The sequence below is a fragment of the Corvus brachyrhynchos genome, unplaced genomic scaffold, assembly GCF_000691975.1.
Source record: "Corvus brachyrhynchos isolate BGI_N302 unplaced genomic scaffold, ASM69197v1 scaffold27, whole genome shotgun sequence".
Lineage (NCBI taxonomy): Eukaryota > Metazoa > Chordata > Aves > Passeriformes > Corvidae > Corvus > Corvus brachyrhynchos.
Window position 1 is genome coordinate 1,431,388 of NW_008239139.1, and position 12,764 is coordinate 1,444,151.

At 45.5% G+C, this 12,764-nt stretch overlaps 1 protein-coding gene across 1 annotated transcript in view; it reads right to left on the reverse strand.

Moving 5' to 3' along the window:
* DENND5B (DENN domain containing 5B) overlaps positions 1 to 8,369 on the reverse strand; it is a 111,236-nt gene extending 102,867 nt beyond the window's left edge. The window contains exon 1 of the mRNA XM_017740006.1: positions 8,324 to 8,369. Within this exon, the coding sequence (XP_017595495.1) occupies positions 8,324 to 8,354 (31 nt within the window). The 5' untranslated portion in view covers positions 8,355 to 8,369. The remainder of the gene's footprint in view (positions 1 to 8,323) is intronic.
* Positions 8,370 to 12,764: the final 4,395 nt, after the last annotated feature.

Sequence of the window (12,764 nt, forward strand, 5' to 3'; positions counted from 1 at the left end):
CACCCGCGGCGGATTGCTTTTGTGCAGTCTCCATCCCCGCTCCGTGATGGATGGCACCCGTACCACGTTACGGGAGAGCTATTTCTTCGCCACCCGCACTCCGTTTCAAAGCAAAAATCTAAAATATTGCTTCGTTCCTAGTTTATTTAAGATTTACTAGCCATTCTGCAGCGTCCAGAAAGAAATCAGCGTTATTTTACCCCCACTGCTCGAATCCTTCTCCATAGGATCACCCGGTGTCAGAATACTGGCAGCTCCGTCCAGGAGCGGCACCTACTTTTACAGGGGCAGAGATGATTCTTTTGAAGTTCAATTTTTTTTTTTTTTTTTCTCCAAAGCGATGAGATCCCCGCATATGCCGATAATTCTGACATCTGGATATCATAAGGAAGTTGTTGGCAGAAATCAATATTTTTACTTTTATCCTTTTGTGTTTCATCTGTTTACTGGTCTTGGTCCATGCCCTCTACAGTAATTACAGTCTCGTCATTTGCTTACTGTGGACTCCTATGACCCCTTTATTTTTCCTCTTAGAAGTGCGAATCACATATTTTCTTTATATGGTTTACATTTGTCCTTGTTCAACAAGTGCCTTAGATAAGAAAATGCCTACAAGGAATGTGTCATTTTATGGAGGTACATGGAGTAACTATTCTGACCTGGAAGCCACCTAGGTCAGCATCTCTCTTCATCCCATCAAATTAACAAATTTTATGCCCTTTTATTTCTTAGCTTCCTGTAGTGTTGTAGTGAAAGCAGACAAGAGCTAAACCAATTTTCTCCCTTTCCAACAACCCCAATGTCCAACTAAAAAAATTTAAAAAAAATAAAAAGAAAAAGAAGATTAACCCTTTCTCACAATCTCGAATTCTTGTAGTTGCAGCACTCAGTAACAACCTGAACCTTGTTAGAGCCACAGAGAAATTTTCAGTGAGACCAGTCATTTTCTCGACTTTGCTCCAGAGCTAGGTTGTTTTATTTAGTTTGGTTTGTTTATTAACTTGTATGTATTTGCTTATTCAGCTTTAGGTCAGATGATAAGAGCTTGACAAGTCAGTCTCTGACTCTCACTCAAAACCAAGTACTCTTATTGTAGATATCTCTGGTTTTTGAGGCCCAGTGGCATGGGTGTCTCCAGGAAGTCCAGGACAGAGGCTTCATCAGCCTCTCTAAAGGATATATGAATTAAGACTGCTCTAAAAATAACCTGAAAATTAACACAATGGTTCTGAGTTTTTTTACCTTAAGTAACAGCTGGTTCTAGATTGCTTTGCTTTAGCTGTCTTCTGTACAGGACAGTATTTTTTGCTTGAATAACGTTCAGTGCACAGACATCTCAACCTCAATAAAATCAGTAGTGCATATAGCATTAAACAAGAGGACAAAGCACAATATGTAGGATTGGAGGTATAAAATTAATAAACTCATTCTTGCTGGGTTAGCTGTGAGGTTGAGCTCCCACTGCTATACATACAGCTCCCACAGACACTTTTTTTGTGGGGGAATTTTGTGGGAGCAGTGATTTCTTCTCCTAAGACAACTGATCTTCTGGGCACAAAAGTCATCCTAATGAGACCACTCAGATTTTTGCCAAGCAGGGCCAGCAGACCCAGCTTGCCTGGGCTCTGGTAAGCCATATTATATGTCCCTGGGCCTGGATTTTCTTGCCTAAACCCCTCCATCTAAGTTCTTTCAGTCTTTCCCTCCAAGCTGATCTAGCTTCGGATACTGCACGCTGCCTTTGGGTAACTCTTTTTCATTCTCATGGGTTTTTTTTCCCCTCCATCCTGGCTCTCATCCCAAGGAAACAGTAGCTTTTAAGAGATTTTACCAGAATCTAGGCATTTTGGTTGTCTTTTCACCATCCAAACCCACCTTGTACTGATTGCCAGTGCCTCCCTAAAAAGGCTGCCCTGCTTTCAATACTTCTGCTCTACTTACAACATTGAGTGCTTAAATTTTACAGAAGTCTCAGCAGGTCCACAAAGGTGCTGTGGAGCTTCTTGCAAGAGCAAGAGAAAAACAAAGATGAGGCCTAAAAGCATCACAAAGTGCTGCACATACTCATTAATCAGCCAAATGCCATGGAAAAACTTTTGTACAGTAGTGTCTAATAGGACTGTGCCATGAGGTACATCTGGGATGATCAGAGATAACTGGGTGGGATATTGAGCATTTTTTCCTTTCACCAACAAAAAGTGTTAAAGTTCCACAAGGGACCTGGATAGGATGGATGTCCTCTATTCAAATCATGTTAACAATAACCCCAGGGAGATAAGGTTTGTCCCTGGCACATCAGAGCACAAAGCAGTGTCAGAACTTCTTACATGCTCCTCCAAGGAACAGGGATAAGGCAGGACTGAGAATTTCAGACTGGGAGAAGCACAAAAAACTTACTGGAATAGACCAGATCTGCCTGGGACTTTTTACTTTGATCTGCTCTTCCCGTGGCTGCAGCTTTGTCCCTTCACCAGCTGGACTGCCACTGGTACAACAAAGCCAGGGAAGGTTTTCGCTTGGCAGAATTCTTCTTCCTTAAGAACTTGTATCTCTAGTTGCTATGAATATTTCTCTCAATGTCAATTTGGTTCAGGTTTCCCTCTCAGTAACTTCTCAGTGAGTCTTTGTTCCTCAGAACCTGTTAGTTTAAACTGGGTCAAATGCTAACAAGCGTGTCAGCTCTCCCTGCCCTTAGGATCTGCCATAAAAGATCAGACCATCAAGCTCTTTGTCCTACTTCTGCAAGAAGCCAATGCCCAATGCTTCAGAGGGGTGGAAAAACCTGCTTTTTAAAGGTTACATCCCTTCTCCTTGCTGTGACACTGCTGCTTCACTTTCTATTTTCTTCATCGTTCTTCCATGAATTGGAAATCATGCTGCTGTGATAGATTGCTCACTCCTCCATACAGCTCTATAGTTCCCTCTCGAAGATCTTTCACAAGCTGCCAAGCCACATTGATTTTCCATTGAAAGCCTCTCCTGTCCTGCTCTAGTATCTATGGGGTCATGAGATCCTGTAGGGTGGAAGGAAGGAAAACCACTAAGATGCAATACGAACGTTTGTAATGCTCAGAACATTTCAACTCTTGGCTGACTTTCAGTTGAGCAGTGTTGTCAGCTCCTTCACAAGGAGCTGGATGTGAATAGTTACCTGAAAGAAATGGGATAAGGATGGCTTAATGATGGACTGTAAGACTGAAATCCAAGTCATTCTGGCACAAAGTGCAGAAGTGTCTATAGCAGAAGTTGGAAAAACAACAGCAGATTTTATAGAGAGGTTCATAAAGAGTGCAATTTCCATTCTCTGAGCTTATGCAAGAAGACTGCTTAGAGCATGGGAAAAGTGTTGGCTGCCTTAAGGTCTAAACCCAAATAAACCAGCTCACTAACCATAAGGCACAAAGCAAAGAACACTTCCTCCAGCCCAATCCATCGTTGCTTAGAAAGCAGATACTGCAGGCACATATTCTAATATCTAATCAAATTATAATACCATTAAAGCAAGTAGCTCACCTTCTATACCTGCCTTGTACCTATAAAGATTAAACTTGAATAAAAGCACATGGCTTTCCTCTGTCACATTGTGTAATTACTATTCATACAGCAGACTTACAGATAAAGTAAAAGATGATTACATTCTAGCATCTCTGCCATAGGACCTCTGAAGCTTCTGTGATTTAAAATTTGAAGGTTTTAAATCTCTAATTCCCTATTGTAGACCATTGCATTTTATTAATTTTATGTACTTTTATCATACACATGCCCTTGCATTGCAAGCACATATAGATGCATTCCAGTCTTATCTGCTTTCTGAGAGGATCCTTGAGGGACAGGTTTCATGAGGCAACAAATTATGCAATAGTTTATTGCACTTTCTTTCCCCCCTCCTTCTTGGGACTGGCTCTGTGTTCCCACTGCATCCTTCACAAACAAATCTGTAGCCTTGTCTGCCTTTCCTGAGTCCATCCAGTTCACCATCAGCAAGCAAACAGATCCCAAAACATAGGCAGCGATGGAACTATGTTGTCTGTTTTCATTCACATCCTCATCATGCTGCAAGCCAGGCTTCTCAGCATGCAGCTCATCCCTCTGCTGAGGGGGCACCTCTGCTTTAGGGCTGGCCTCCTCTCTGGCCTTTCAAACCTCCCCCCAGCCTGAATCTGCCTCCTCAAGGGTTTAGTCTTGGAGGAGGGAAGTGACAGCAACCCCCCCAGGCAGATAGGGCACACAGACTTCAGACTTCGAACACCGCCTTAGAAACAGCTCCTAGGCAAGTCCTGCCGTTGCCATGCCTGGTTTCTGGAGGTTTGTGTCCTTCACCACCCCGCTCTTTCCTCTCCATGTGTTCAGTGGCACGGTATGGCAAAAAATCTGTGGTGACTCCTGCCGTTTTCCTCCACTTCTGCCTGTGATTCTGTACTGAGCTTGTGAGATGCACTTCCTCCTGCCAAGCCACCCATTAGGTGAGGGCTTGCTCCAGTCCCTCACTCCATGAAGTCAGGAGAGGGATCATATGTAACCATCACCTTTTGTGAGGTTCAGTGCCAAGACCCTGGGGTCAAAGATCATATTTTGCTCAGACTAAAGGTACATTTTCTGCTCTTTGGATGTAGAAGACACACAGACTGTTCCCAACTGCTACTGAGATAAAACGTAATCAGCATAGTACTGCTTGGATAAATCACTAGCATGTCATGCACTAATGGAGGTGTTGTGCTGGAATCATCAAGCTAAAGCACCCACACAGAGACTTCCATCTATCTCTGACAGCATCACTCACTCTCTGCATTACCTTGGCCAAATTGCTTGTAACCTGGCTTGCAGAAGAACCAGACACCCTTTTGCAAATCAGGTCAGTGCACTCCCTATGTTTCAACTGGCCTCAGGAAAAGAAAGCAAACACTGCCTTGAACATCTGCCAGGCACAAAGCTCTATTGTTCCCCAGGCCAGCCCCGATGGCATTGCACCATGAGGCAGATGCACCTCTACATGGGCAGCAGCCCCGACGCTGAGTCCCTCCAGCTCACGCGTCCCAACATCATCGTCTGCTGACAGATGCCTTTCACACCAGGCCTGAGATGAGGCAGGCATTCAGTGAGGACAGCAAACCTCTGTTCTTCTTTTCAAAATTTCTGCTCTCTGCTGAAGGTGTTTGTTTCCCTGCTTCTAAACTCCAATTCCTCTGTTTTCAGTGCTCCAGGACCCCAGTAACTTACAAACTGTCTGCTTGGGAAAGACCTGAGAAGATAGGAGTCTTGCAACATAATACACCTGCTCACGTAAAGCCTGAGGAAAAGGCTGTAGGCTTCTTTAAAAAGAAGCACTAGCCCTTCAAAGGCACATATTGTGGCAAGGAGAAAGGCATGAGGGGATCCTGGCAAGCTGCTTGGACCACATGCCCACAGCAATATTGTCTGCAGTGGCAGGGGTTCAGGCACAGCTGTGACAGTGGTCTGTGCTCCCAGTCAGACGATCTCTGGTGCTGGGAAAGCTTCCAGAGAAGATGCATTCAAGCTGTCACATGTACCTGAGTAACAGCACTGTGTTCAAAGCCTAGTCACAAATATTGCCTGCCTTTATCTCAGTTACCAAAAATCAGGTAGTCCCATGTCTGCCAATACCAGTGGAAGTGTGAACCAACCCCACGGTTTCAAATGCTCAGGACAAAGTCTGTCCATGAACAGCAGGTAATCGATTTGTCAAAATGCCTTTGGCGTTATTACAAATATAATTAGAGTCTGATTCCAACTTCCCTTTGAAGCCTCATTCAGTAAGAAGTGCCAGACACCCTGCATCTACATTACAATGCATCCTAGCACACTTGAAAGCCCAAGGGCATGCTAAAGAAATCCAAAGCCATCGAATCCATAGCCAATATACAACACGCAATCAAGGACGGATGAAAAGTATTTCCTGCGATGAATATGCATCGTGAATTGTTATGCCATTTAGCAAGGACTGCCTTTGCTCTGTACTCTATGTTCACATCATTGCAGTGATGTTATGTTATGAATCTAGGAGTTCATACTAATCAAGGGTCTGTTTCAATTCCCTTACTAGTGCTTTTAGCAAAAATCTAAACCTTTACATCCACAGGTTCATCCATATATTTCTGCCACTTATTCCTCATTCCCAAGAACAACACATCTCCTTGCAGTGCTTGCTGCTTAGGAGAGTTACTGACAGCAGCTACACTGCAGCTTTTCTGTGCTGGCTGACTGTGCTCATGCTTTACTGGAAATCAGCTCCCAGCTCACACAGAGGAGCTCAACCAGAAGGACAGAGATCAAAGGAGTTTGTTTCTCCTTGAGGATCGTGTTTCTTAGTGACTTCCTTGCAAAGCAATAGTCACAACTTATTTAAGCCCGGATCCATGCTGAGCAATTCCAGCCGTTCCCATCAAGCACATCCTTTGGGGGTGGGAGCATTTGACACTGTCTAATGTGGCAATGGGCTAACTCAGTACCTCCCTCCAGGCTAAAATTCAGCTGTTACTGGGAAAACCCAGTAAAAAGTATTTTCCCAGCTAAATCAGAGCCATTGGCTTCCTGGTGCTCAACACTACCTGGCAGGGATGAAGGCAAGAGATCATCAGCAACCTTTGGTGCCAGGCACTGTCAGAGTGCCTGGCAGCTCCAACTCTGATGTCAGCCCATGGGTGACACTGAAGGGAGCCAGACTGGAAACACAACCTTGGGATGGCCAGGGGGAGGGGGATGGCTTGCTGGGAGTCCATGAATGGGCTGAGCAGGACTGTGGGGAGCTAGAAACCAGCCCTGCAGCGACATTGCTTGGGCAAGGACTGACAGCCCCAGAGGTGCTGAAATAGGATCCTGGGCTGTGGGCAGGGTGTGGGGAGAGTCAGGCCCAGTAGGACCCATTAGTGCCTTCAAGGCCCTGATACTCAGCACACACAGCTGAGATGTGCTGATTTCAGTGGCAGAAGTGCTACCTTCTTGTCTGGAAGACAACAGAGCCTGTATGCTTCATTATTCTTGGGCCATTTATTCAGATTGAGGATTAGTTCTCCTGCAGGTGCTCCTGTCCTGGCTCCCCCAGCACCAGTTCATGGTGCCACAGCTGCAGAGGGTCACAGTGACACTGCTGTCACAGTGACAGAGCTTTAGGGTCACAGTGACACTGCTGCTTCCACTCGATGCAGCTGCTTGCATTGAAGCTTGACACCTCAGCTGATAAAACCCAAGATGTGAGATCACACAGCACAAGGCTGGGGGTTCTCAGGCTCCCTTTGCTCTTAGGAGCCCTGGGAGATGTGACAAGGAGTTGTCCAAGCAGCTCCCCGTGCAACCTGCCCAGCCTTGCAGGTAACAGGTCCAGCTGGAAGCAAGCCTGCTCCCAACAAGCCATTTGGGTGTCACTGCACCATGTCCTCTGCTGCAGGGAAAGAAATTGCAGTGTACTGCCAACACACTGAACTTGGAGAAGCTTAAAATACACGAAGACATTATATACAGGCTATGTCAGCTTGAATTGTTTTACAAACCAACCCTATAGAATTGTTTAGATTGGAAAAGACCTTTGAAATCCTCAATCCCACTGATTCATCTATTCACAAGTGTGTTTGAAATCTATTGATGTAAAAGTGACAGAGTTGCCTGTATCCTGAAGGACAGGTATGCCAAACACCCCATTTTAGAGGATATGCTGCATAAGCATGGATGGGAAAGCCAGTGGAGCTAATGCTTTGTAGGATACCAATGAAAATTGAGAGGAGTTTCAAAGACTAAATTTTTTCAGCCCCTTATGACCTTCCCATGCCTCCATTGCATAAACAGTAGCTATTCTGTCCTTGGTCACATCCAACTTCAGTTTCGCCCTGTTCATCGTGTGAGGGAGCTGGCTGGTGTTGCAGGGGAGTTTTTTGTCCATTCCTTTCCTTGCAGTGGTATCACTTGTTTTCCCTATCCTCTGGATATTAATGCAAAATAATGAATAGCACAGGTCCCGACATAGCATGACCCTGACTCACAACTAAGTTGCTTGAGGACCCTGACACCCTCCCAAAATACAATAGCAAACATCAGCTAAAAGAGGAAGCCTATTGTATCAGGTCCTCAGCAAAGAGCTTCCTCTAGATGCTCTAGAGAGTAAGCACCACCTGTCTATTTGTCTGTCTCAGATCTCCATTGCTTTCTCTGTCTCCAGGTCCAATTTTTTGGCAGACTACCATGTGGAAGGCGAAAGGAAGAGCTCTGCTGGTGCCAGGCTCTGAACACCAGTGGAAAACCAAAACCTTTGAATTGCAAAATCAAATCAGCTGCTGTGAACTGATGCAGCTCCTTGAAAGCCTGATTTGCTTACCTTGTGCCTTGGCACCAGTGGCTGTCAGCATGATCCTTAAAATCAGATGACCAAAGGTACTATGGTTTCAGAATTTGTTTCTGGAACAAGCTGGATCAATTACTCTACCTGGAAAAAAGAGAAGAAATTAGTCAGAAGAAGAATTAGAGGTTTAAACACAATAGTGAATCCAGCCTACTCAGCAGGAAAGAGAGCCAAGCATAGGAAGCATCCCTTGCATTAGGGCCCCAGCTGGTGGTCATGATCTCATTCTCCAGACTAAGTGTTGCCTTAGCTCTGGTCTTTGACACTGTTTCTGCCTGTCTGGGAGGAGCTAAGGACTAATAAATACACTGAAATAATGAGATTTGCATATCGCCCTTCGTCCATCACACGTGGAGGGAATGTGGGACAAAGCCACAGGGAAGGCAGATGGGATGGGTTTTACTGTCCCAGGAAGTCAGGAGGGGTGAGGTCATGAAGAATGTCTTTGTATCATTCAGCAATACTTATCTACCTGTTGCCTGGAGACCTAATAGAGACACTCCATGGTGCCTAAGCAGCCTTTTTCCCCAGCTGCCCATATACACTCAGCTTCCATCATCCTTCAGGGCTTTGCAGGAACACTCACACAAAACCCACCAAAAACAATGATAAAAACCCCAAACAAATGAATGCTCTGATGCCAGGCATGACCATTACTCAGCTGATTGTCACAAAATATTGCTGGGACCTGAAATTCAGGAGCCCAAGGGTCATTGCTGAAGAGCCAAAGTCCCATTAGCTCAAGGAGATTTCAACTGTTCAAAAACAGGGCTTGAAAATATCAACCCTCTAGTTTTAAGAGGAAAAAAATTATCCAAAAATACACTAAAGAGAAGCACAAGCCACCTAACTCTGTGCATCTTTCCAATCTTCATTCACGCTATAAAAATACTCTTGTGTCTGACTGCTCATGAATAAATCCAGCCAGCTAAGGCCAAGAATACTTTAATCACAGACATGAACAAAAGACAAAATCAAGAATGAGCTCAGAGATAATAGTTTTCAACTTCTCACTCTTAGCATCAAGGCTCTCACAGAGGAGAGATTTTCTATGCCAGAAAACCTGAAACTACAGCAGCACAAGGATCAGATTAATACAGTTTCTCCTCACTTCATCACCCCACCTCCACTCTGAAAAATAGCTGCACCTTACAAATTCCCCTTCTTGCCTCCACTGCTAGAAGGTGCTTGATGTCTTCACCTCTGCTAGCTGCTGCTACTTCCTGCTCCTAACCCAATGCAGCTGGCAAGGGGGAAGGTAATGCTATGAAAAGCACATATAGTGCTTTCAAGACACATCACAGGTAATATGTGATTGTTGTTATGTTAAGATGTCTATTCTTCAATTGCAAAAGATGTACTATTATTCTAAAATTGGATTGTAGCTGAAGGCATGACAGAATAACTGAATTGCCTCTCCCTTACCTAGCCACAGCTCTCACCTTCAATTTTACCTTAGCTACTTGCACCAGCTACACTCTGATAATGACTTGCTTCCTCTGGGCAACCACAAATTGATCCTGATGTACAAAAATCCTGACTGTTCACACTGAGTTGCTGGAATGCTTTTTACAAATCAACAGCATCCTGAATCCATCCATTTTCTCCTTGGTGAATTTCCACCGAGGTGTTTTCACCACAGCAAACTGGAGCAGCTGGCCTTGTCACCTGTACTGGCTGGAAGAGAAAGAGCGACCTGGGGAGATCACCTGGCTGCCGAACCACTGGCTGGCCTTTCTTTGAGTTTAACCTTTGTATCTGTGAAGATTCCCGAGTTGTGGGCTTGCTAATGTGAACATAGCTCCTCTCTGCCTTGCCCTCCTCTCTGTCCTTGGGCAGCTCCATTTCTTTGTTATTAATTGGCTCGAACAAGATTTCCCCAGACACTTGGGCAGTTGTATCGTCAGCCAGCAATGCCCTAATTCCCTTGGACACGCAGGAGTCCCTTGTGTGCTACTCTACAACTGCATTTTGCAAGTGTTGCACTCCTCCATGATCCACCAAATTGATGTTCTGTGATGATCAAAGACGTCCTTGTCCTCAGAGCAAATTCCAGCACACTTCTGGTAGTTTGCATAGGACACCAGAAATTGTAGCAGAAATCCTTAAGATGTCACCATCTAAAGCAAAAGGCCTTTGGAAATTAAACTCTTTTTCTCACAGATGACAGATTTTGCTACTTTGCTGAAATAATCACCACAAAGTTTGTCCTGAAAGGCTAAGTGGTTCAGCTAGACTTTCACAAGAGGCATGGCAGCTATCACTGGTATCGGGGCTTTCTTATGTCATGCTAGGAATCTGTACAATCACAACTAATTATTTGTTGTTAAATTTCTGGTTTTAACATCCCTGCCACTGTTACTAGGAAGCAAAGACTTTACCCCTCCTTTTTCACCTAAGAGATCTCTCAGCTGGGAGCAGCCAGACAACTTCTTTGAGAGGTTGGAATTAGATGATCTTTAAGGTCCCTTCCAACAAAAGCCACTCTGTGATTTTATGATTCTATCCTTTTTAGCTGCCTTTTAAAGTAGGATGTTGGTCTGTATTAGACAGCAGTGACTTCACTGAGGTTCACATAGCTACTGAGTAAAATAATATATCAGATGTTCAGAAAAACTAGATTTGAGAAGATACTTGTTACAATATCAATCAAAGAGGCTGGAGATCCAACTGTAAAAGCTTCCCTGAGAACCATGTCAGGCATAAAATACAATGCACAAGGTAGAGCTGTATCATCACCTGTCAACATCCTGGTATCACATCTTACATGGCATCCTGAGCTGATGTTGATAATGTTTTCCCTGTTACATTATTGAGTTCTTTATTCCTAGCATGGTGGTGAGTATCTAGAGGGCACAACCCCCCATGTTTTATTCACAATTTATATTTCATAAAAAATTGTGTGTTTTATTCACAATTTTGGCTGTTACGAGTGTTTCCAGTGTCTCCCTTCTTGGAGAGGACCAGCAAGAGCCGCTGAAAGACCTTTGAAACTTCACAGTTCCCCTAAGGGCTCCAAGAAATTATGTCCTTCCTTGAGCTTAAACCACGAAGATCCACCTTTTTACAATTCGAGGGATCATTTCTAAAAAGACTGAGTGTGGGTTCTGCTTCAGAAGAGTAAAAGGCATGCAAGTATTCCTGTAGCTTAACATGTCTGTGGATTTCAGGCTCCTTCACGTGGCAGGAGGACACCAGCTTCTGTCTGGGTCCTGGTCACTCTGCAGCCTAGCATGGTGGGGTCACCTTCTCTCGGGAGGCTGCGGATCATCCGCATTTAAAGAGATCCTGGTTTACAACGAGCTCTCCCACCGTGGAGAGTACATTCTAATTGTAACAAGCTTGCAGATCACTAGATGGCCTCGTAACCTCAGAGATTTGGGCAGACCCAGGCTTGGGCTGAGAAATCGCCAGGTTTAAATCCCTGGCGCCCCAAGTGCTGCAGAATCATCACCCCGGTCAATGCACAAGAGCCTTTTCAAAACGCAGCGCAAGAAATTTGGGACACTTTGCCCCATAGGGAAGCTAGAGAACCCCCATCTGTCACTCCTGTTGGAAACTGCTGGTATTCCCTAAAGCCCAGATTTAGGGAGCAGATGGGACTGGAGATGGGGCAGAGACTAGGTGGGAGTTGTTGGGGAGTCGCAGGTGTCTCGGAGGGAAGCGAGCCCGTTTCGGGGGGGATCTCTCTGTGAAGGTCAGAAACCTTGGGGAATTGGAGGGGATGCAGGTGGGTTTGGTTCCTTGTCCAGCACCAATGGGTCACAGTCACTGCCATATGAAAATGTGGCCCCTTCGAGGCCTCGGAGGAAACACCAGTGTTTGTAGGTGCCGGTGTGTCTAGTGATTACCTGCCACAGAGCTGTGCCCTCCTGAGGGACAGCAACAACACGGTGCCGTGAGGGAAGCCCCCCCCTCCTGCCCACAGCGGAGAGGGTCTGGGGAGAGAAGCGAAGGGCTCTTTGGAGCAGCAGCAATATGAACGGGACGGATGGAGCAGGTGGAACACGAACATGCAGAGAAGGAGCCAGAGGTCCTGCTTGCCCGAGGGGCAGAGCCGGCACTGGGCGCTCTCTCGGTGGCTGCTGCCTGTGGTAGCTGCTGCTGTCTCCAAGAGGCTGGAGAGCTTTCTCTGGGCCACGCCGGATTGACAGAGCCCTTGATCTGATGTGCAAAGGGGAAAAAAACCCCTTATTTTCCCTGCTGTCTGATGCGGACGTATGTTATCTCTCCTTTTCCCGCGTGGATTTTATCAACGCTTTTAAACGCAGGGGTAGTTCACATTGACGCAAGTCTTTTAGAAAAGCCTTTCAAATGCACTAGGAGCGGAGCAAGCAAACGGCACCGAGCAGGGCTCCGGACTCGGAGCGGGGCAGGCACTGCAGGACGGGAAAGAGAACCGGCCCGAGCACCAGCC